This window comes from Salvelinus alpinus, chromosome 5 (assembly GCF_045679555.1).
Source record: "Salvelinus alpinus chromosome 5, SLU_Salpinus.1, whole genome shotgun sequence".
Classification (NCBI taxonomy): Eukaryota; Metazoa; Chordata; class Actinopteri; order Salmoniformes; family Salmonidae; genus Salvelinus; species Salvelinus alpinus.
This window is the reverse complement of record NC_092090.1, coordinates 80,252,397-80,275,304: the sequence shown is the minus strand read 5'-3', so window position 1 is coordinate 80,275,304 and position 22,908 is coordinate 80,252,397. Positions and strand designations below refer to the sequence as shown.

Sequence of the window (22,908 nt, the reverse complement as noted above, 5' to 3'; positions counted from 1 at the left end):
TGAGTTTTATAACTTTATGCAGCTCACTCTACCAATCCCTGCTGGTGCCAGAGAGACTAAGGGATCCCCAAACCCAGTGACCTCTGCTACTAGATCACCAATATGTTGCTAGAGGGCAAGACACCTGACAGTCCTGCCTGCTCAGCTCAGAGCCTCCTCAGTCTCTCCAAGTGGACAAGAGTGATGAGTGCGTGGACAGTGGTGAGTGATGATATTGAACCTTGAAGATTTACTGTTTGTTAATAGTAGTGGATTCTTTGTGTTATACAAGTCCTTTGCTTATGTCACCATCTCATTATACAGTCAATATTATTATTGCTTGTGCTATTACTCCTTTTATTCTCATGCAATGTTTATTATTTACAGTATATTCATTCATCTCTCTTCTCTGTACAGAACCACATCCATCTCATGTCCTCTTGAACTAAAGTTCTCTATTGTGGATAACTCTGAGGTTGCCTTATTCCTCTGACCCGGGACAGGGGTCAGCGAGTCACGGACCAGTCTAACTGGAGAGCCGCTCTCTTTCAGTATAGTATTCTGATGTTACTTACTGTATTCAATCAACTTTTAACCGGCTACTACTGACCCCGTTTCTTAATCTCTACCTTCTGGGCTTTGTTTTACAGCCCAAAATAACAGACTTATTCCTCATGTGAGAGCCAGAGCTTCATCTTCAACACGACTACATCCTTTATCCCACTGAACAGGGATTAGGTCAAAGACAACTAGAGACTTTCCAAGATAGATACTTTGCAGCAGGTAGCCTAGCAGATGTGTCAGACAACCCTCTGCTTTATTCATCCATGTCTTCAGGCTATTAAAGATTAACACTCAGTTCTGATGGTGAAGTCAGTGCATGTATTGTCAGTGTTCCATCTGAGAGATGGGCCTGATTGAATCCTGGAGGAATGATGGTCTCAGGAGGGAAGCTCAGCCACCAACATCAGTCCTTAATCCCCACCAGCAGGAACCAAAGCAGTCTGACATCTTCAAGAGGCAGACAAGAGGAAACTCCTAATTCCCCTCCTAGTCTCCATACAGTCTCTAGTCTGTGTACTCTGCCACTATTGACAGCAACACAGTGATGTCATCTGGCTTTCCTCCTGTGGGAACGAGAAAGAGATGCAGTCAGGAGGATGAAAGCACTGAGTTTGGGAACAATCAAATGTATCATCCCTAATGGAAGGAAAACTATAATAAAACAAGGGATCAGTCACTGCTTATTCCTCTCTGGGTGTTATTCTCCCTGAAGCAGGGCAGGAATGGAGCCAATGGACTGAAATGAGGACTACCTTGGCTTTGTCTCCAATTTCCACTCACATGAAGAAGTGATAATCATTACCTCTTACATTCAGTCCATTGTCACAGGCAAACTGTGCAAAAGGTGACATGTAGTTGGGGTCGTATGCCAGAACATGGGCCTGCTCTGCAATGCTCCTGGCTGCCTGCTGGATACTCTCATAGTTGGTGTTCTGCAAAAAATGGAGGATAGTGTGTTAATATTTTTGGAATGTCTCTTTCCTCCACTTCAATACTCTACTTACTGTAAACATGTTTGTTGCACACAGGTACTGCAAGGATTTATGCGAGGGTGTACCTCGAGTTTTTTCAGCTCCTGTAGAATCATGTGTTCGGGCATGTTGTCGAAGAGGCCATCTGTGGCTGTGAGAATGATGTCCCCCAACTGGACGTCAAAGGAGGAGCTGTCAGCAGCATCAGGACTGAGGGGGCACAGAGACACTGAGTCAGTGTGGAAGTCTTACAAGAGCATATCAACACAATGTAGGGAAATAAGTCTTGCGGCGCATTAGTTACCTGTCATGATTATACAGTGCCTTGGAAAGCGGCCTTAATTCTCTGCCCCAGACTCCCCGCCAGTCATGGCTGTCATTCAAACCATTTGTAACCCAGCAGTCTTTCCATCAAGGCTTTAGTAATACAGGTTTCAAAATAATCATGATTACAGTCACAGATTTAGCTCTAAATAAAACAATGAGCATCTTGTCTGCCCATCAAGGGCTAAAAATGCTGCCCCTAGCTCATGGAAAGTTGATCATTTCCAGCCCATATATACATACACACACACACACACGGCCAGGTCAAATAGGTCACACATTTGGACAAACTATGTTTATTCTGTATAGAGGTAAACAATGGATATCCTATGCACAACCAAGCCATATTATAACAGGTACGTTTAGGTTATGCTTGTGAATAGGTCTATTCTTATTCTACCTTGACAGTTCAGTTCCAGTCCATGTGAGCAGCTCTAAATACGCGGCAGGTAGCCTAGCGGTTAGAGCGTTGGCACAGTAACCGAAGAGTCGCTAGTTCGAATCCCTGAGTCGACTAGGTGAAACATCTGTCAATGTGCCCTTGAGCAAGGCACTTAACCTAACTGCTCCAGGGCCGCCATTAATAACGGCAGACCCTGGCCGTGAGCCCACGGGGGGAGTTTGGATAAGCAAAAAAACATTTCCAATTCACACAGCGTATAATGTGAAATAGGACAAAACACCCACCAAATTAAATAATCTCCCTGTTCTAGAACACAGAGGTCAGAAAGCCTGTGGGCCAGCAGACCTGGGATTGGCTGCTGTGAGGAGGGCCCTTAGTCCACCCCTCTGTGTGTGTGATGACACTGAGCTGGCTGGGACAGTAGCAGGGATCCAACACCCACCCCACACTGGAGTATCCAGCGCAGCTGATGGCATGCCACCGCAACACCAGTGATAGCAGCACATGGCCCCAGCCACCCCTGGCCTGCATGCACACTGACTGTGGCAGTACTGACACTCAATAAAGCTGCAGCAACACTGGACAAACCAGGGAGCAGCTCAAGGGCTGAACCAATGCTGAGACTGAGGGGCTCTGTGCTTCAAAACCAAACCAATAAATAGCTACACAGCTTCTTTACAATACAAAATATGGCTTCGACAGAATCCACAGAACTGACCTGTCACTGAGCACAGCCCCCTCTGCCTCAGGCGGGGCGATAGAGAGCTGGAAGGGGGTGTTGAAGTAATGCTGCTGTTCATCGGAGCGGTGCACTACCTCTCCTCCCCGCACCACCAGGAAGCCAGAGTCTCCTAGGTTGGCTGTGTGCAGCCTGTGACTCTGCCGGTCCAGCACCACGATACAGGCCGTGCTGCTGCCTGGAGGGAAACACACAATGATGAATATATGGGTGGTGTAATGGAGATTTTAATGTTTGTGCTGTTCTAATAACCAATTTCTGTGTTCATGCAAGTGGCTGACTGTACAAATCCTCACTATCAGTAGCTGCAATTTGCCCAGACCGTGTTTGAGAATGAACGAAATCTCAGTTTCAAGGGCTCAGCTTAGAGAGAAAGAAGCCTTGTGAGGTGTTGGTCTGTCACATGTTTTGAAACAGTATTGGTCGGTCACATTTATATATTTAAAAAAAAAAAATAACCTTTATTTAACTAGGCAACGGTAATGATTAATTAATTATGTTAAATCATGCAAATATAACTTGCCTGTATATAGCCGTATATAAGACAACTGCTGGGACTGCCCAGGTAGAGCTCCTGATTGACATGTGTATTGAGTTGGTTGGAACCTCTCCGGGCACTGACAAACAATAATTCATTTAAGATTGACTTCAGGTGTCCCTGTGTAAGAATTTCCACGACAGTGGCACGCCCTACATCCTGATTCTATCTGTATGTAACTAATGAAGTTGAATAGATAAATGGATTTCTCCCCAATTTCGTGGTATCCAATTGGTAGTTAGTCTTGTCTCATCGCTGCAACTCCCGTGCAGACTTGGGAGAGGCGAAGGTCGAGAGCCGTTCGTCCTCCGAAACACAACCGCACTGCTTTTTGACACAATTGCCCACTTAACCCGGAAGCCAGCCGCACCAATGTGTCGGAGGAAACGCCGTACATCTGGCATGCACTGCGCCCGGCCCGCCACAGGAGTCGCTAGGATGGGACAAGCACATCCCTGCCAGCCAAACCCTCCCCTAACCCGGGCGACACTGGCCCAGCCAAACCCTCCCCTAACCCGGGCGACACTGGGCCAGTTGTGCGCCGCCCCATCGGTCTCCCGGTCACGGCGGGCTGCGACAGAGCCTGGACTTGAACCCAGAATCTCTAGTGGCACAGCTAGCACTGCGATACTGTGCCACTCGGGAGGCCTTTGAAGGATAGAATTGAAGGAAACATAAAAGTACACCGAACCGGCGAAAACATGGCTCTGTGTGCAGCCCGAATGTGCCACCAGAATGTGCTATGGGTGCTCCATTACAACCCCCTCACGATCTGACTCACTCCCATTCTTGAATGTTTTTCCAATAGTAATACAATTACCTCTGGCCTCATGACCGCAATGGAAAAATACAATACAGACTTGTCTTCTACATGCGACATGGGATGAAAAAGTACAGACTACCGAGACAGACCGTTCTGGACTCCTTACGCAGTTCTTTCTCCCACATGTTTCTGCATGCTTCATTCTAGCAAAGCACTGATCAAGACAAGAGATTCTGGAGCTGAGTTGCAGGAATAGGCTACTACTAGTCTTTACATAGCAGCAACAAAAATAGTAAGAGACATGCAGCAGCTCTCTGACTCATGATGCAAATATCCTATCTAAATAGCAGCGCCCCATGCCACTTAGTCTAACCACACAGACCGAAAATAACAGCCCATCCCATGACTGTTCCCTCTACTGCAGTGGTTCCAAAACAATTTGGGCCCACGGCATCATTTTGATATCTGAAAATTCTTGCGATCCCAAATGTGAAAGAAATTTACTTAACAGCCAATATTAACTTTTTTATTATTTGGGGCTATGGTAGTCAATTGAAAAACATTCTAACCGTATTTCTGATTGTGATGGTGTGTTGAGAAGACATACATTTAAATGTGGGGCTGTCAGACTAATTTTCAATTGACTCTGCATCTTCTCACCACCACTAATGAAATGGGTGTGGCTTGATGCATGTCGCGTCTGAGTTTTTCAAAGTCAGGGGGCGTGGCTGACAGCGCGCACATCATCTCTGCTGTAACATCCAGCCTGGAACGATATTTGGTTTTAAGACGAGAGCACTGATGGTGCTTTCAAGACAACTAGGACCTCTGAAAAATACAAGGTCAAATCATGACGTTAGTGATCATGTCGGCTCTCTGGAAAGAGACCAGAGTTCACGAGTTGGAATTCCGAGTTGGATGACTTCAAAATGTTCCATTCGAAGCTAGTTAATTAAAATGTAAAAAAATGTATTCCCCCCCGAGTTCCCAGTTGTCTTTAATGCACTGAAGTTGGAGATTTGAGTTCCCAGTTGTTTTGAACGCTGCATTAATTCTCACAAGGGAGACAGCAGGGTATTTCCCTTGGAGTAAGGAACCAAAAGTCCTCCGTAGTGACCCGTGAATCCATTCGGTCACATGACAGCTCGATCAGCTGTTCGATTTCACTTACCAGCATGTCAACTGAGCCAGGATCACAACCAAACAGATTGGGAAGTAGGTTCCAAAGTGCTCTTCTAAGCGTTGGAGGTGAGCAGTCATTACTCAAGCGGGACACTTACTGATGCCGTTTTCTGTTAGAAACACGCACGAGGGAAGGGGGCATCATTCGCTTTTGAAAGACTCTTCAATAAGAATTCTTTCCTCTGAAACCACTGTTGAGTCGGTCACTCATCTGTAGAATGTTTTTGTATTTCAGTTTCCTAAATATTCCTTCTAATTACACAGAAAGCCAAGGCTTTTTGTTTGTGAATGATTTCTTTATTAACTGTTGTCATTGTGAATGACAACCATTCCTCTCTCAATACAATTTTTCCCCCCAACACTCCCCCTTGATAACCACCAAGCCTCGGTGTGAAATAGAACATTATCATACTCTGATTACAAAAATATGAGGAGATATGAGAACAGGCATGTGTGCAGTGGATGTGGTTTGATGTACATTGAACAAAAATATAACCACAACATGTAAAGAATTGGTCCCATGTTTCATGAGCTGAAATAAGATTATTTTCCATACGCACAAAAAGCTTATTTCTCTCAAATGTTCTGCACAATTTTGTTTACATCCCTGTTAGTGAGCATTTCTCCTTTGCCAAGTTCATCATCCTGACAAGTGTGGCATATCATGAAGCCGATTAAACAGCATCATTACAGAGGTGCACCCTGTGCTGGGTACAATAAAATGGCACTAGAAATGCACCGTTCTGTCACACAATGCCACAGATGTTTTGAGGTAGCGTACAATTGGCATGCTGACTGCAGGAATGTCCACCACAGCTTTTGCCAGAGAATGTAATGTTAAATTTCTCTACCATAAGCCACCTCCAACGTCGTTATAGAGAATTTGGCAGTACGTCCAACTGTGGGCCAGCAGTTTGCTGATGTCAACGTTGTGAACAGAGTGCCCCATGGTGGCGGTGTGGTTATGGTATGGGGAGACATAAGCTATGGACAAACACAATGGCAATTTGAATACACAGATATAACGTGACGAGATCCTGAGGCCCATTGTTGTGCCATTCATCCGCCGTCATCACCTCATGTTTCAGCATGATAATGCACGGCCCCATGTCGCAAGGATCTGTACACTATTCCTGGAAGATTAAAATATCCCAGTTCTTCCATGGCCTGCAAACTCAGACATGTCATCCATTGAGCATGTTTGGGATGCTCTGGATCGACGTGTACAACAGCGTATTCCAGTTCCCGCCAATATCCAGCAACTTCTCACAGCCATTGAAGAGGAGTGTGTCAACATTCCACAGGCCACAATCAACAGCCTGATCAAATCTATGCGAAGGAGATGTGACGCACTGCCTGAGGCAAATGGTCACACCAGATACTGACTGGTTTTCTGATCCACGCCTCTACTTAAAAAAAAAAAAGGTATCTGTGACCAACAGATATCTGTATTCCCAGTCATGTGAAATCCATAGATTAGAGCCTAAATAATTTATTTCAATTGTCTGATTTCCTTATGAACTCAGTACCGTCTTTGAAATTGTTGCATGTTGGGTTTATATTTTGTTCAGTATAGTTTACAATCAATTACCTGCTGCAGTATATCTCAGTTCTGTATCATACAATGCATCCATATGGCAGAGGGATACAATGGATACCTTGCTGTCTGGTTGAATTACATATATTTTAGATTGGAATAATTTCTCATTTACACTACCGGTCAAAAGTTTTAGAACAGAGTTACATTTTTACTCTTCTCTACATTGTAGAATAATAGTGAAGATGTGTTATTTCATAGTTTTGATATGAAATCATGTAGTAAGCAAAAAAGTGTTCAAATAGATTCTTCAAATAGCCACCCTTTGCCTTGATGGCAGCTTTGCACACACTTGGCACTCTCAACCAGCTTCATGAGGTAGTCACCTGGAATGCATTTCAATTAACAAGTGTGCCTTGTTAAAAGTTCATTTGTGGAATCTCTTTCCTTCTTAATGCATTTAGGCCAATCAGTTGTGTTGTGACAAAGTAGGGGGGGGGGTATACAGAAGAAAGGCCTATTTGGTAAAAGACCAAGTCCATCTTACGGCAAGAACAGCTCAAATAAGCAAAGAGAAACGACATCCAATCATTACTTTATGACATGGTCAGTCAATGCAGAACATTTTAAGAACTTCGAAAGTTTCTTCAAGCGCAGTCGCAAAAACCATCAAGCGCCATGATGAAACTGGCTCTCATGAGGACTGCCACAGGAATGGAAGACCCAGAGTTACCTCTGCTGCAGAGGATAAGTTCATTAGATTTACCAGCTTCAGAAATGGCAGCCCAAATAAATGCTTCACAGAGTTGAAGTAACAGACATCAACTGTTCAGAGGAGACTGCGTGAATCAGGCCTTCATGGTCAAATTGCTGCAAGGAAACCACTACTAAAGGACACCAATAAGAAGAAGAGACTTGCTTGGGCCAAGAAACACGAGCAATGGACATTAGACCAGTGGAAATCTGTCCTTTAGTCTGATGAGTGCAAATTGGAGATTTTTGGTTCCAACCGCCGTGTCTTTGTGAGACGCGGTGTGGGTGAACGGATGATCTCCATATGGGTATTTCCCAGCGTAAAGCATGGAGGAGGTGGTGTTCTGGTGTGGGGGTGCTTGGTGACACAGTCTGTGATTTTCTTAGAATTCAAGGCACACTTAACCAACATGGCTACAACAGCATTCTGCAGCAATACGCCATCCCATCTGGTTTAGGCTTAGTGGAACTATACATTTTCTTTCAACAGGACAATGACCCAAAACACACCTCCAGGCTGTGTAAGGGCTATTTGACCAAGAAGGAGAGCAATGGAGTGCTGCATCAGATGACCTGGCCTCCACAATCCCGACCTCAACCAAATGGAGATGGTTTGGGATGAGTCGGACAGCAGAGTGAAGGAAAAGCAGCCAACAAGTGCTCAGCATGTGTGGGAACTCCTTCAAGACGGTTGGAAAAGAATTCCAGGTAAAGCTGGTTGAGAGAATGCCAAGCGTGTGCAAAGCTGTCAAGGCAAAGGGTGGCTATTTGAAGAAACTCAAATATATTTTGATAATTTAACACTTTTTTTGCTTACTACATGATTCCATATGTGTTACTTCATAGTTTTAACGTCTCCACTATTATTCTACAATGTAGAAAATAGTAAAAATAAAAGGAAAACCTTTGAATGAGTAGGTGTTCTAAAACTTTTGACCGGTAGAGTATATTTAAGGTTAACCACAATGCAATGAGTTTGATATACAAAGACAATATGATAGATAGATCTATCTATATTTTGTATATACACACTACCGTTCAAAAGTTTGGGGTCACTTAGAAATGTCCTTGTTTTCCATGAAAACATACATGAAATGAGTTGCAAAATGAATAGGAAATATAGTCAAGACATTGACAAGGTTATAAATAATGATTTTTAATTGAAATAATAATTGTGTACTTACAAACTTTGCTTTCGTCAAAGAATCCGCCATTTGCAGCCTTGCAGACCTTTGGCATTCTAGCTGTCAATTTGTTGAGGTAATCTGAAGAGATTTCACCCTATCCTTCCTGAAGCATCTCCCAAAAGTTGGATTGGCACTTCTTACGGTCAAGCTGTTCCCACAACAGCTCAATAGGGTTGACATCCTGTGACTATAATGGAGTGGCCAGCACAGACATAACACCAGCTGACTGCTTCTTCCCTAAAAAGTTTTTGCATAGTTTGGAGCTGTGCTTTGGGTCATTGTCCTGTTGTAGGAGGAAATTGGCTCCAATTAAGTGCCGTCCACAGGGTATGGCATGGCATTGCAAAATGGAGTGATAGCCTTCCTTCTTCAAGATCCCTTTTACCTTGTACAAATTTCCCACTTTACCACCACCAAAGCATCTCCAGACCATCACATTGCCTCCACCATGCTTGACAGATGGCGTCAAGCACTCCTCCAGCATCTTTACATTTTTTCTGCTTCTCACGAATGTTCTTCTTTGTGATCCGAACACCTCAAATTTATATTTGTCTGTCCTTAACACTTTTTCCCAATCTTCCTCTGTCCAGTGTCTGTTCTTTTGCCCATCTTAATCTTTTATTAGCCAGTGTGAGCTTCCCGGAGTTGCCTCTTCACTGTTGACGTTGAGACTGGGGTTTAGCAGGTACTATTTAATGAAGCTGCCAGTTGAGGACTTGTAAGGTGTCGGTTTCTCAAACTAGACACTAATGTACTTGTCCTCTTGCTCAGTTGTGCACCGGGGCCTCCCACTCTTTCTATTCTGGTTAGAGACAGTGTGCGCTGTTCTGTGAAGGGAGTAGTACACAGCGTTGTACGAGATCTTCAGTTTCTTGGCAATTTCTCACATGGAATAGCCTTCATTTCTCAGAACAAGAATAGACTTGACGAGTTTCAGAAGAAATTTCTTTGCTTCTGGCCATTTTGAGCCTGTAATCGAACCCACAAATGCTGATGCTCCAGATACTCAACTGGTCTAAAGGGCAGTTTTATTGCTTCTTAAATCAAAACGGTTTTCAGCTCTGCTAACATAATTGCAAGTGTTTCCTAATGATCAATTAGCTTTTTTAAATTATAAACTTGGATTAGCTAACACAACGTGCCATTGGAACACAGGAATGATGGTTGCTGATAATGGGCCTCTGTACACCTATGTAGATATTCCATTTTTAAAAAATCTGCCGTTTCCAGCTAGTGCCATTAACAATGTCGACACTATTTCTGATCAATTTGATGTTATTTTAAAATGATTTTTTTTGGTTGCTTTTCTTTCAAAAACAAGGACATTTCTAAGTGACCTCAAACGTTTGAACGGTAGTGTATGTTTTTTTTCTTTTCCGATTTTGGCAATTTTCCCATGACCCCACTTTCATATCAGGCGACCCCGCATAGGGTCGTGACCCCTAGTTTGGGAACCGCTGCTCTACCCTAAATGCCTATTCTAGTAAGCATGAGGCTGACAGTAGTGATTTATTTTTGCACCAGCCTCCAGGTTCACAAAACAGTGATCCTCAAGGGCTGGCTTTACTCACCTAGCAGAGGCACTTTGTTCTGTAGGAGCTCGTAGTAGCTGCTTGTGAGGACGCCCACAGGGTTGCTTGAAACAAAGCGTCCCTCCTTTACCAGCCGCTCACACGTCTTCATCAGGGTCCCTGAAAACTGTGATGGGTCCACCCCGTAGTCTCTCCAACCCCCCACTCCATCTGCAACACCTAAGGAGACCACAAACAGTTTGGTTAAAAAGAGGCTAACACAGGATAGGAAAGAATCAGGATTGGATTATGATTATTCTTAACACTCCTGACTAAGACATTCCCAGAAGACTACAGTTTCTTGGCTGAGACTTTTTCTACAAAGGAAGAGGTCATATTGGTCGGAAACAAGTACTAGATGTTGTCACGCAGCTGTGACGGGAGAAACAATAGGCACATACACCAAAACAACACACAGCTTAACTGTGCTCAGAATTGTTTTTATTTTACCTTTATTTAACTAGGCAAGTCAGTTTAGAACAAATTCTTATTTACAATGACAGCCTAGGAACAGTGGGTTAACTGCCTTGTTCAGGGGCAGCACAACAGATATTTACCTTGTCAGCTCGGGGATACGATCTCGCAACCTTCCGGTTACTAGTCCAACCACTAGGCTACCTGCCGCCCCGATTGAGACAAGGGACACTTCAGATAAACATTTCTTTGACCTGCTTATTACGAATGGTCAATTTGACAAACGGGCCTATTTCCTGGAATAATCTCCATTGATCATTTGGCCAGTCTGGTACATGAACAACTTTTACTGATAACTAAGCAAAACTGGAAGTTAGACATTATCTGCAGTTGTCAAGTTACATTATCAACAAGACCCCACACTAGCTTGAGGTCACATTATCACACTTCATAAAAACATGAAACATTTGTTTTCTCTGGTATTTGAAATGTCCTTCTGCCTAAAGTGGGAGAAGTTAGTCTGGCAGTCCATGTTTTTCCTAGAAAGGCAATTCTATCCAGCTGCTTCCAGACACTATAAAATCGGCTCTTGCTGTGACCATACAAGGAGGGTCCTCCCTCACTCTCTCCCTGCCAACCTGAGGCTACCGGATGTGACAACGAGTAGACATGGCATGCCTCAACTTCCTCCCAAACCACACAGAACAACATCTTCAAGTGGATGGTGATTTTCTATCTAGGCAAGGCGGATTTTCTTGTTTTTGTTATAGCCGGGGCAATTCCACGGAAACGGAATTACGTGGAGACTCCGATGTCTTCCCTTTAAAATGTATGCCAAACTAAAACCAAAGTTCAACAACCAATACAACCCTATGCGCAATGACGACTTTGAACAATTGACAAAGTAAATTTAAAATTAAATTTAAAAAAACATTTGCCGGAAAAAAAAACATTTAGCAAAACTTTGTAACATATTTACAGTAAAATCTCCCTCAGTTTTATTCTGGTACCAAACATTGTATCTGCACAGTTCTTCCAGTAAATCTGTTTTGGTAAAAGTTTGTGGAAATTGTTAAAAGTAGCCGAAGAACAACATCCCAACCGTGAAGCACGGGGGTGGCAGCATCATGTTGTTGGGGTGCTTTGCTGCAGGAGGGACTGGTGCACTTCACAAAATAGATGGCATCATGAGGTAGGAAAATGATGTGGATATATTGAAGCAACATCTCAAGACATCAGTCAGGAAGTTAAAGCTTGGTCGCAAATGGGTCTTCCAAATGGACAATGACCCAAAGCATACTTCCAAAGTTGTGGCAAAATGGCTTAAGGACAACAAAGTCAAGATATTGGAGTGGCCATCACAAAGCCCTGACCTCAATCTTATAGAAGATTTGTGGGCAGAACTGAAAAAGTGTGTGCGAGCAAGGAGGCCTACAACCTAACTCAGTTACACCAGCTTTGTCTGGAGGAATGGGCCAAAATTCACCGAACTTATTGTCGGAAGCTTGTGGAAGGCTACCCGAAACGTTTGACCCGAGTTTAAATTGTTTAAGGCAATGCTACCAAATACTAATTGAGTGTATTCTTCTGACCCACTGGGAATGTGATGAAAGAAATAATTCTCTACTATTATTCTGACATTTCACATTCATAAAATAAAGTGGTGATCCTAACTGACCTAAGACAGGGAATTTTCACTCTGATTAAATGTATTTGGCTAAGGTGTATGTAAACTTATGACTTCAACAGGAAGATATACACACACATTACCCTAAAAAGGCGTCAGCATGCTTCAGCTCGCCTGGCGCCTAGTCAAACTGCTAGCCGAACTGTAACGAGTGTGTTTGCATACTCCCTTAAAAAGACCTTTGCTTGAAAAATGAGGGAAAAAAGCAGCAATAGTACTGTTTGTCCATTTTGAGACACCATAGCAACTATATAATTCGTCAAAAGTCAGAATTTGATTGGACGTTTTTGCCAAAAAGATCCTAGTCTCGCAATTTTACATCTAAGATGTTTGGTGCAGTATTTTTCAATGAAAACATATGCATGAAAACGAGTCGTCACTCGTTGAATGACAAATACTTTATTGAAGAATCCCCAATGTTGACCAATCAACGACGAAGAGGTGTAGACTTTGGTGCCAAACTTCAGCTTTATTTTGGCACTTACCTGTATATATGAATGTTTTGTAACATTGTTCTCCTGAGGTCCAGGACCAGTTAGGTACACCCTATATATTGTGACCTGGGGTAATGTGTGAATAAAAAACCAAATCTGTCTGAGATGGACTGGTTGTAGCCTACACAGTAAAAAATAAACAAACAAGCAAGAGATAAAAAAAAAAGAAAGGACGCCCCCCATTCACATCGCCGGGCTGTAGATGAGTGGTTTGATAGCTTAAAGTTCCTCGGTGTCCACATGACTAAGGATCTATCATGGACCGCACACAACACAGTCGTGAAGAGGGCATGACAACACCTCTTCCCCCAAGGAGGCTGAACATTTTGGCATTGGTCTTCAAAAAAAGTTATACAGCTGCACCATTGAGAGCATCTTGACTGGCTGCATCACCGCTTGGTATGGCAACCGCTTGGCATCCGACCACAAGGCGCTACAGAGGGTAGTGCGTACAGCCCAGTAAATCACTGGGGCTGAGCTCCCTGCCATCCAGGACCTCTATGCCAGGATGTGTCAAAGGAAAGCCGTAAAAATGGTTAGACTCTAGCCACCCAAGTCATACTGTTCTCTCTTCTACCGCACGGCAAGTGCTACTAAGGCACAAAGCCTGGAACCAACAGCACCCTGAACAGATTCTACCTGCTAAATAGTTTAAAAGTTTACCAAATAGCTACCCGGACTATTCTTTTTATTTTCTTTATTCATCACATACGCTGCTGCTACTGTTTATTATCCATCATGTTGCCTAGTCACTCTATTCCTAGTTATACACCGAGTGTACAAAACATTAAGAACACCTTCCTACTATTGAGTTGCACCCAGAACAGCCTCAATTTGTCTGGGCATAGACTCTAAAAGGTGTCAAAAGCATTCCACAGGGATGCTGGCCCATGTTGACCCCAATGCTACCCACAGTTGAGCCAAGTTTGCTGGATGTCATTTGGGTGGTGGACTATTCTTGATACACACGGGAAACTTGAGTTTGAAAAACCCAGCAACGTTGCAATTCTTAGACACACTCAAACCGGTGCACCTGGCACCACACCCCTCAAAGGCAGTTAAATATTTAATCTTGCCCCTTCACCCTCTGAATGGCACATACAATCCACGTCTCAAGCAATAGGCTTAAAAATCATTAATTAACCTGTCTCCTCCCCTTCATCTACACTGATTGAAGTGGATTTAACAGGCGATATCAATAAGGGATCATAGCTTTCATCTGGTCAGTCTCCAGGCTCTTTCCAGGTGTACTCAATGTCTGTACATATAGTGCATTCGGAAAGTATTCAGACCCCTTGACTTTTTCCACATTTTATTACATTACAGCCTTATTCTAAAATGGATTACATTTTTTTTTTTTTATCCTCAATCTACACACAATACCCCATTATTCAAGCAAAAACAGGTTTAGATTTTTTTTGCAAATTTATAAAAAATAAAAACATAAATAGCTTATTTACATAGGTATTTAGACCCTTTGCTATGAGACTCGAAATTGAGCTCAGGTGCATCCTGTTTCCATTGATCATCCTTGAGATGTTGCCACAAGTTGATTGGAGTCCACCTGTGGTAAATTCAATTGATCGGACATGATTTGGAAAGGCACACCTGTCTATATAAGGTCCCACAGCTGACAGTGCATGTCAGAGCAAAAACCAAGCCATGAGGTCGAAGAAATTGTCCGTAGAGCTCTGAGACAAGATTGCATCGAGGTACAGATCTTGGTCAGGGAGGTGACCAAGTACCAGATGGTCACTCTGACAGAGCTCCAGAGTTCCTCTGTGGAGATGGGAGAACCTTCCAGAAGGACAACCATCTCTGCAGTACTCCGCCAATCAGGCATTTATGGTATGAGTGGCCAGACGGAAGCCACTACTCAGTAAAAGGCACATAACATCCTTCACATAACACAACTCTTTGGCCTGAATGCCAAGCGTCACATCTGGAGGAAACCTGGCACAATCACTACGGTGAAGGATGTTGGTGGCAGCATCATGCCGTGGGGATGTTTCAGTGGCAGGGACTGTGAGACTGGTTAGGATCTAGGGAAAGATGAATGGAGCAAAGTACAGAGATCCTTGATGAAAACCTGCTCCAGAGCGCTCAGGACCTCAGACTGGGGTGACGGTTCACCGTCCAATAGGACAACGACCCTAAACACACAGCCAAGACAACGCAGGAGTGGCTTCGGGATAAGTCTCTGAATGTCCTAGAGTGGCCTAGCCAGAGCCCAGACTTGACCCCGATCTAATATCTTTGGAGAGATCACAAAAAAGCTGTGCAGCGACATTCCCCATCCAACCTGACATCTGCAGAGAATAATGGGAGAAACTCAAAATACAGGTGTGCCAAGCTTGTAGCGTCATACCCAAGAAGTCTCGGGGCTGTAATAGCTGCAAAAGGTGTTGTGTAGACTAAGGATTTATTTATTTTATCCATTTTAGAATAAGGCTGTAACGTAACAAAATGTGGAAAAAGTCAAGGGGTCTGAATACTTTCCGAATGCACTGTATCTACCTCAATTACCTCGAACATTGAATCGGTACTTTATATAGCCATGTTATCGTTACTCATTGTGTATTTATTATTTTTCTCTTTGTATTATTGGGACGGGCCAGTAAGTAAGCATTTCACTGTTAGTCTACACCTGTTGTTTACAAAGCATGTCACAAATAACATTTTATTTGAAGTTCTAAACAATTGCCAATACTCTCCATCTGTCTAATCTATTTCTTAATGTGTACATAATGGTTATGGCTGCCCCCCTATCATTACAACTCTGAAACTACTACAGGCAGCTCTGACTTCCAGGACCCCTCAAAGGGGAGCAGAACAAGGCTGATACTAATGAGATGGCAATGATAGCAGATAACCCAGTATGCAGTACATTTTTAAATTGGCTTGAAGCAGTACATTATTTTCTTAGCTTGAAACTAAGCGAATAGCTGTTAACGCATTGGTCATTACAATAACAAGTTTAGTGTCCCTGATTTTTTTTTATTGTTTGACAATATGCAACACTAAGGTTACAAACTAGTTAGCAAATGTGCACTGTCTGGCCTGTTAGCTAGCTATCAAGCAAGCTAAACAACCTGACAGGTTACATCATCACGTTACAGAATAGTTGTCAATGTAATTTACTCACCCAAAACATCGGCAGATCTATGTCGGGCAATAAAGCAAGCGTCGTCGCCATAGCACATCCCTTTCTTCAAGATACCTTTTCGAAAATCCTTCCCAAAACCGCATCTTGCCGTTACCAGGCTGTAGTCACCGCTATCCGTTTGAGAGAGTCCGCCAATAACAGCTCTGGCAACAAGTCTACCGTACGAAAGTACCGAGAACATCACATACACACCAGCTCCTACTAAAGCGCCAAGCTAGGTAGTTTAGCGCCGATGTAACCACACAATATTGTCTTGCTAGCTTTCTACTGTGATGCTTGGACTAGTCAGCTAGATAGCCTGACAATAACATTAGCCACGCACAAGCTGATGTGATAACGCCCCCAGACGAGACGTGTATTCTTTAGTCTGAAGAGTTCTTTCAAATTTAGTGACGACAGTGCCGTAATTCGACGGCGATCACACATCCAGATCCCAAGAGAAATTCCAAGTTTGTCATAGCCATCGTGCCTGTAGAACAGCCCACATTATACACATCTGCGACTGGGGGAGCGAGCCAGAGTGATTTACTCTGTGGTGGTCTTGTGACTGCTGACGTCCATCCCTAATTAGAATCCAGGCCGAATCACATCCAGCCGTGATTGGGAGTCCCATAGGGCGGTGCACAATTGGTCCAGCGCCGTCCGGGTTTGGCCGGGGTAGGACGCAATTGTAAATAAGAATGTGTTCTTAACTGACTCGCCTTGTTAAAGGTTCAATCAAAAATATAATGCCAACAACCTGAAAGGATGGGACATCACCACTTAACACACCCTGTAACTCTTCGGATGTCAAGTCTCGCACATCCAAATACCTTTCTGCAACTACCACCTCAACCTCCATCCCTGCAGTATAGTTGATAAACATTGCTATAAATGCTAAAAATCCACTCTTACTGAAACATATCTCTTGTTGGCCTATCCCTCTTTACTGGTACAGATCTACTACTCACACCACCCCTCTCAGGATCCCTCCCCCTTGACCCATCTTCACTGCCTCAGCATATGACAATTGATGCACTACTCTAAGCCCTGCAAACCTCAACCTGCCTCTCTCGCATAGGACATTTCTGATCCCCTGCCCCATGGGCACCCCTACAATTAACACATACCACTACTTTCTCCAATACTACACATTCCTTTGTCTCATGCCCTTCTGCACACTTATCACTCCTAGGAACCTCCCTCCTACACACTGCTGCCATATGCCCATAAACTTGACACCTGTAATAACGTAATCTTTTCGGTACAAAAGCTCTTACGGGATAACTTATATATCCTAACATCAATTTGTCAGGCAGACTCAACATCAAAACTCAAAAGAACAGATAATGACTCTTCTGTTTCATCACCGTCTGCGTCGCGCCAAAAGACAAGCATCGCAAACACCAGGAATCTTCCCCTTCAGTTGGTCAACTTTTACTTTTACCGCTACCCCAGTAATCGCTCCTTTCAAAGGCGCCCTTTTCTTGAGATCAAAACAATTCACATGTATTGCCCCCATTCGTTTTACACCGAGCGCCTTCTCCCTCTGACCAGCAAACAAACAATTATCACAAGATGGTTACCCTCACCGATTCCACAGCACCCAACTATGTTTTCACCCACCCTGAAACCACAAATGGATCAGCCAAAAAGCAAGGGTCCACTTTCTCCAAAAACGTCACTCCTACTATCACATACTCAGCTTTATCCTGACCCTCCGTGCAAGCCTCTGGCTCCGAGAACTTTACCACACCTACCACCTCCAATACTTCGCCCTCATTCATTTCCATGTAACGTTATCCTCCTGTCTTCCTCTCACTCTGCTTACAATTGTTACCATTTTCTTTAACAAACCATCTCCCTTTTTCCCGGCTATTTTTAACCGACTCAAGCTCACCATCTTCCCCTCCCTCTCTCTCTCTCTCTCTCTCTCTCGTAGACCTCCTCTGCCTCTCTCTTTTCCTCCACTACTCCTCCGTATTCCAAGTATACGTCTCCTTATGATAATACTGCACTTCCCCTGACATATATATTGTTCTTGCTTTCTCAAGGAAGCCATTTAACCGGCTTTCACAATCTCCGTACAATCAGCACGAACCTCTCGGGATGTAGCGCTAAACAGTGCATCCCACTTATAATGCAGCTGCTGATGTTATTCTTTATCAAACGCTATCGCGACACTTTTCAATTTCAAACAAGCGCGCTCCCCGGCTTCCTTCTCCGACGTGCACCTTCAACTCCATCTCATTACGCAATTTGAGTTTCCTTATAAGGTCATCGATTCTGACACTTAATCATCCATTACTTTTCAGGTTTTCAATACATTTAAACTTTTTAAAATAAGTTTTCAAATAATTAATTTCATATTTATGAAACTTTGATGACAGAAAACCATGATGACTTCTATGCCGAGCGAGGGTAAGAGTCTGCTGGACTAAGAGTCTGCTGGACTAAGAGTCTGCTGGACTAAGAGTCTGCTGGACTAAGAGTCTGCTGGACTAAGAGTCTGCTGGACTAAGAGTCTGCTGGACTAAGAGTCTGCTGGATTTTTGGCACCTCCTTGTGGCAGTAATGCAAAATGTCTACTTCGAGGCCCACCAGACTTTAAAGTTGGGGACCCCTTTTCACATCTCTGTCTGCTAATGCTGCCCAGTCAGTTCAGTCAAGAGTGGTTTAAAGTGGCAATATTTCAAGAATAAAGTCAACATTTTATTGTGTGAATAAAGTCACAGTTATATCAAGATTAATGTAAGGGATTTGGTTACTTTCAATCAAATTTTATGAAAATGGTGGGTAAACTGTGTTTAGTTGCGTTTACCCTCCACTAGGCCTACACCACTGCCGGTAGCCTACCCTCTCAGCAGAGGCACCCATGAACACACGCAGAACAGGTAGCCTTCTTTCAATATAATACACGAGTTGAATCAAAACATGTTTCCACCCTAGTTTATGAGTTGTCCATAATTCATGAGTTGAATGCTTGGAGTCTTCACAGATCCTGTGACATAAAACACCACATTTCTTTCCTTACATTATTTGCATGACCGTGTTATTTTTAAATTATTAAGCATTTTACAATTGAATTAGAACATTGAACTTAAACCCTGTATGATTCCTGGATCTAAGTGTAACTATGGAAATAATACAGATACATAAATGGTCTACTTCTTCTGGCCACAGATGGCACAGACAACACCAATACCTGCGCACAGTAGAAAAACAAAGCAATGAGCCTCTAAACAGCTGACTGACAAAAGCAAACAATAATAAGTCAATGGATAAATCGAAAGCATTGCAATAAAGGCTATTTTTATCAACAGCGCATGGCAAACAAATAGCGAAAATGTTGACTGAACAAAAATATAAATGCAACATGTAAAGTGATGGTCCCATGTTTCATAAGCTGAAATAAAAGATCCCAGGAATGTTCCATATGCACAAAAAGTTTATTTCTCTTAAATGTTGTGCACAAATTTGTTTACATCCCTGTTAGTGAGCATTTCTCCTTTGCCAAGATAATCCAGTCAATTGACAGGTGTGGCATATATAGAAGCTGATTAAACAGCATGATCATTACACAGGTGCACCTTGTGCTGGGGACAATCAAAGGCCACTATAAAATGTGCAGTTTTGTCGCATAACACAATGCCACAGATGTCTAAAGTTTTGAGGGAGCGTGCAATCAGCATGCTAACTGCAGGAATGTCCACCAGAGCTGTTGCCAGAGAATTGAATGTCGTTTTAGAGAATTTTTCAGTACGTCCAACCGGGCCTGAAAACCGCAGTCCACGTGTAACCACGCCCATCCAGGACCTTCACATCCATGATAATGCATGGTCCTATGTTGCAAGGATCTGTACACAATTCCTGGAACCTGAAAATGTCCCAGTTCTTCAATGCCCTGCACACTCACCAGACATGTCACCCACTGAGCATGTTGGGATGCTCTGGATCAATGTGTACAACTGCGTGTCCCAGTTCCTGCCAATATCCAGCAACTTCACACAGCCAAGGTATCTGTGACCAACAGATGCATATCTGTCTTCCCAGTCATGTGAAATCCATAGATTTGGGCCTAATTTTCAGCTTCCAAGAATTGTGTACAGATCCTGACGGCACCGGAGAAGATGGCTGATATTTCACTTGCTCCTAACCGATTGTGTTTTTATGTTTGTTTTTTTGCATTATTTGTAACTTATTTTGCACATAATGTTGCTGCTACCGTCTCTTATGACCGAAAATACCTTCTGGACATCAGAACAGCCATTACTCACCACGAAATGGCAGAAGCTTTTTTTTCCTTTAATGAGTCCGACGAGCCCGAATTGAACGACATACTGCTTTCCCGGGAACAGGCCCAAATCCCCGTCATTTGCGTGAAGCAACGACAGAGAAAAAGAGGACAGAGGTCGGGCTGCCTTCTGAGAATTCGTAGGTGATCTAATAAAACCCCCCCTGCCTTCCGTTCTACTAGCTAACTATTGGAAAATAAAATTGACGACCTACGAGGAAGATTAAACTACCAATGGGACATTATAAACTGTAATATCTTATGCTTCACGGAGTTGTGGCTGAACGACGACATTATCAACATACAGCTGGCTGGTTATACGCTGTATCGGCAGGATAGAACAGCGGCATCTGGTAAAAAAAGGGGTGGCGGACTATGCATATATGTAAACAACAGTTGGTGCACGATATCTACGGAAGTCTCGAGGTTTTGCTCGCCTGAGGTAGAGTATCTCGTGATAAGCTGTAGACCACACTATCTACCTAGAGTTTCAATCTGTATTTTCCGTAGCTGTCTACATACCACCACAGACCGATGCTGGCACTAAGACCGCACTCAATGAGCTGTATTCCGCATTAAGCAAACAGGAAAACGCTCAACCAGAGGCGGCGCTCCTAGTGGCCGGGGACTTTAATGCAGGGAAACTTAAATCTGTTTCACCAAATTTCTATCAGCATGTTAAATGTGCAACCAGAGGGAAAATAACTCTGGACCACCTTTATTCCAGACACAGAGACGTGTACAAAGCTCTCCCTCACCCTCCATTTGACAAATCTGACCATAATTCCATCCTCCTGATTCCTGCTTACAAGCAAAAATTAAAGCAGGAAGCACCAGTGACTAGATCAATAAAAAAAGTGGTCAGATGAAGCAGATGATAAGCTACAGGACTGGGACTAGACACCTCCCTCTGCACCTGGATCCTGGACTTCCTGATGGGCCACCCACAGGTGGTAATGGTACGTAACAACACATCCGCCACACAGATCCTCAACACAGGGGCCCCTCAGGGGTGCGTGCTCAGTTCCCGTCCTGTACTCCCTGTTCACTCATGACTGCACGGCCAGGCACGACTCCAACACCATCATTAAGTTTGCAGATGACACAACTTCGAGACAGCCTATAGGGATGTCAAAGACCTGGCCGTGTGGTGCCAGGACAAAACCCCCTCCCTCAACGTGATCAAGACTAAGGAGATGATTGTGGACTACAGGAAAAGTAGGACCGAGCACGCACCCATTCTCATCGACGGGGCTGTAGTGGAGCAGGTTGAGAGCTTCAAGTTCCTTGGTGTCCACATCACCAACAAACGAACATGGTCCAAGCACACAAAGACAGTCATGAAGAGGGCAAGACAAAACCTAAGATTTGGTATGGGTCCTCAGATCCTCAAAAGGTTCTACAGTTGCACCATCGAGAGCATCCTAACTGTTTGCATCACTGCCTGGTATGCCAACTGCTCAGCCTCCGACCCCAAGGCACTACAGAGGGTAGTGCGTATGGCCCAGTACATCATTGGGGCCAAGCTTCCTGCCATCCAGGACCTCTATACCAGGCGGTATCAGAGGAAGGCTCTAAAACTTGTCGAAGACTCCAGCTCAGCTGAGGCCAAATTCAGCACTACTGAGTGGACAGCGCAGTTGACAGGGAGACAGTATGTGCAGCCATGTAGAAATAAATGTTTCATTTGGAAGCTTTTATTTTCATATTGATCAAATGTAAAACATATTTACCAATGCATTTTAAACAAATATAATGGTTTATTAACATTATTAGAGCCCCCCCCAAAGTTTGACTTTTGTTGCATTTATGGGAGCTAATGTCTCATAATTTCTTTAATTTAACTAGGCAAGTCAGTTTAGAACAAATTCTTATTTACAATGACAGCCTAAGAACAGTGGGTTAACTGCCTTGTCAAGGGGCAGAACGACAGATTTTTACCTTGTCAGCTCGGGGATTCGATCTAGCAACCTTTCGGTTCCTGGCCCAACGCTCTAACCACTAGGCTACCTGCCACTCATTCAGGGAAGCTGAGCCCCCACTGGCGCCGCCGTAATTCACACCCTGCTTTATCTTTCATATCAGCAATAAATAATAAAATAAAAGGTTAAATTATAACAAACCTTTATAGGGTTAGGGCTCCCACATGGCCATAGTTCCATGTTAGCTATCTGCGTCTCTGAACACCTGTGTGTAAACGAAGACTGACACCACAAACGTGTTGTCACCGAAAAATACAGTCAGCTCCCAACTGTTAAAAAAAGTGTACAGTAAGTGTATATTTTGCATTTGGAAATGATTTTGATGTGATATGACAACAACTTTATGTTTCTAGAACCATACAGCAACTGAGAATCGATTTC

At 43.5% G+C, this 22,908-nt stretch overlaps 1 protein-coding gene across 1 annotated transcript; it reads right to left on the bottom strand.

Annotated features, from left to right (window-relative positions):
• Positions 1–315: 315 nt before the first annotated feature.
• LOC139576921 (protein phosphatase PTC7 homolog) lies at positions 316–16,773 on the bottom strand. Its single transcript, XM_071403525.1, has 6 exons — positions 16,252–16,773; positions 10,512–10,691; positions 2,960–3,158; positions 1,601–1,724; positions 1,346–1,475; positions 316–1,106 (listed from the first exon to the last, which is right to left on the bottom strand). Exons 1-6 carry the CDS (start codon positions 16,451–16,453, stop codon positions 1,048–1,050), a joined length of 894 nt encoding a protein of 297 aa, XP_071259626.1. The 5' UTR covers positions 16,454–16,773; the 3' UTR covers positions 316–1,047.
• Between the last annotated feature and the right edge of the window lie 6,135 nt (positions 16,774–22,908).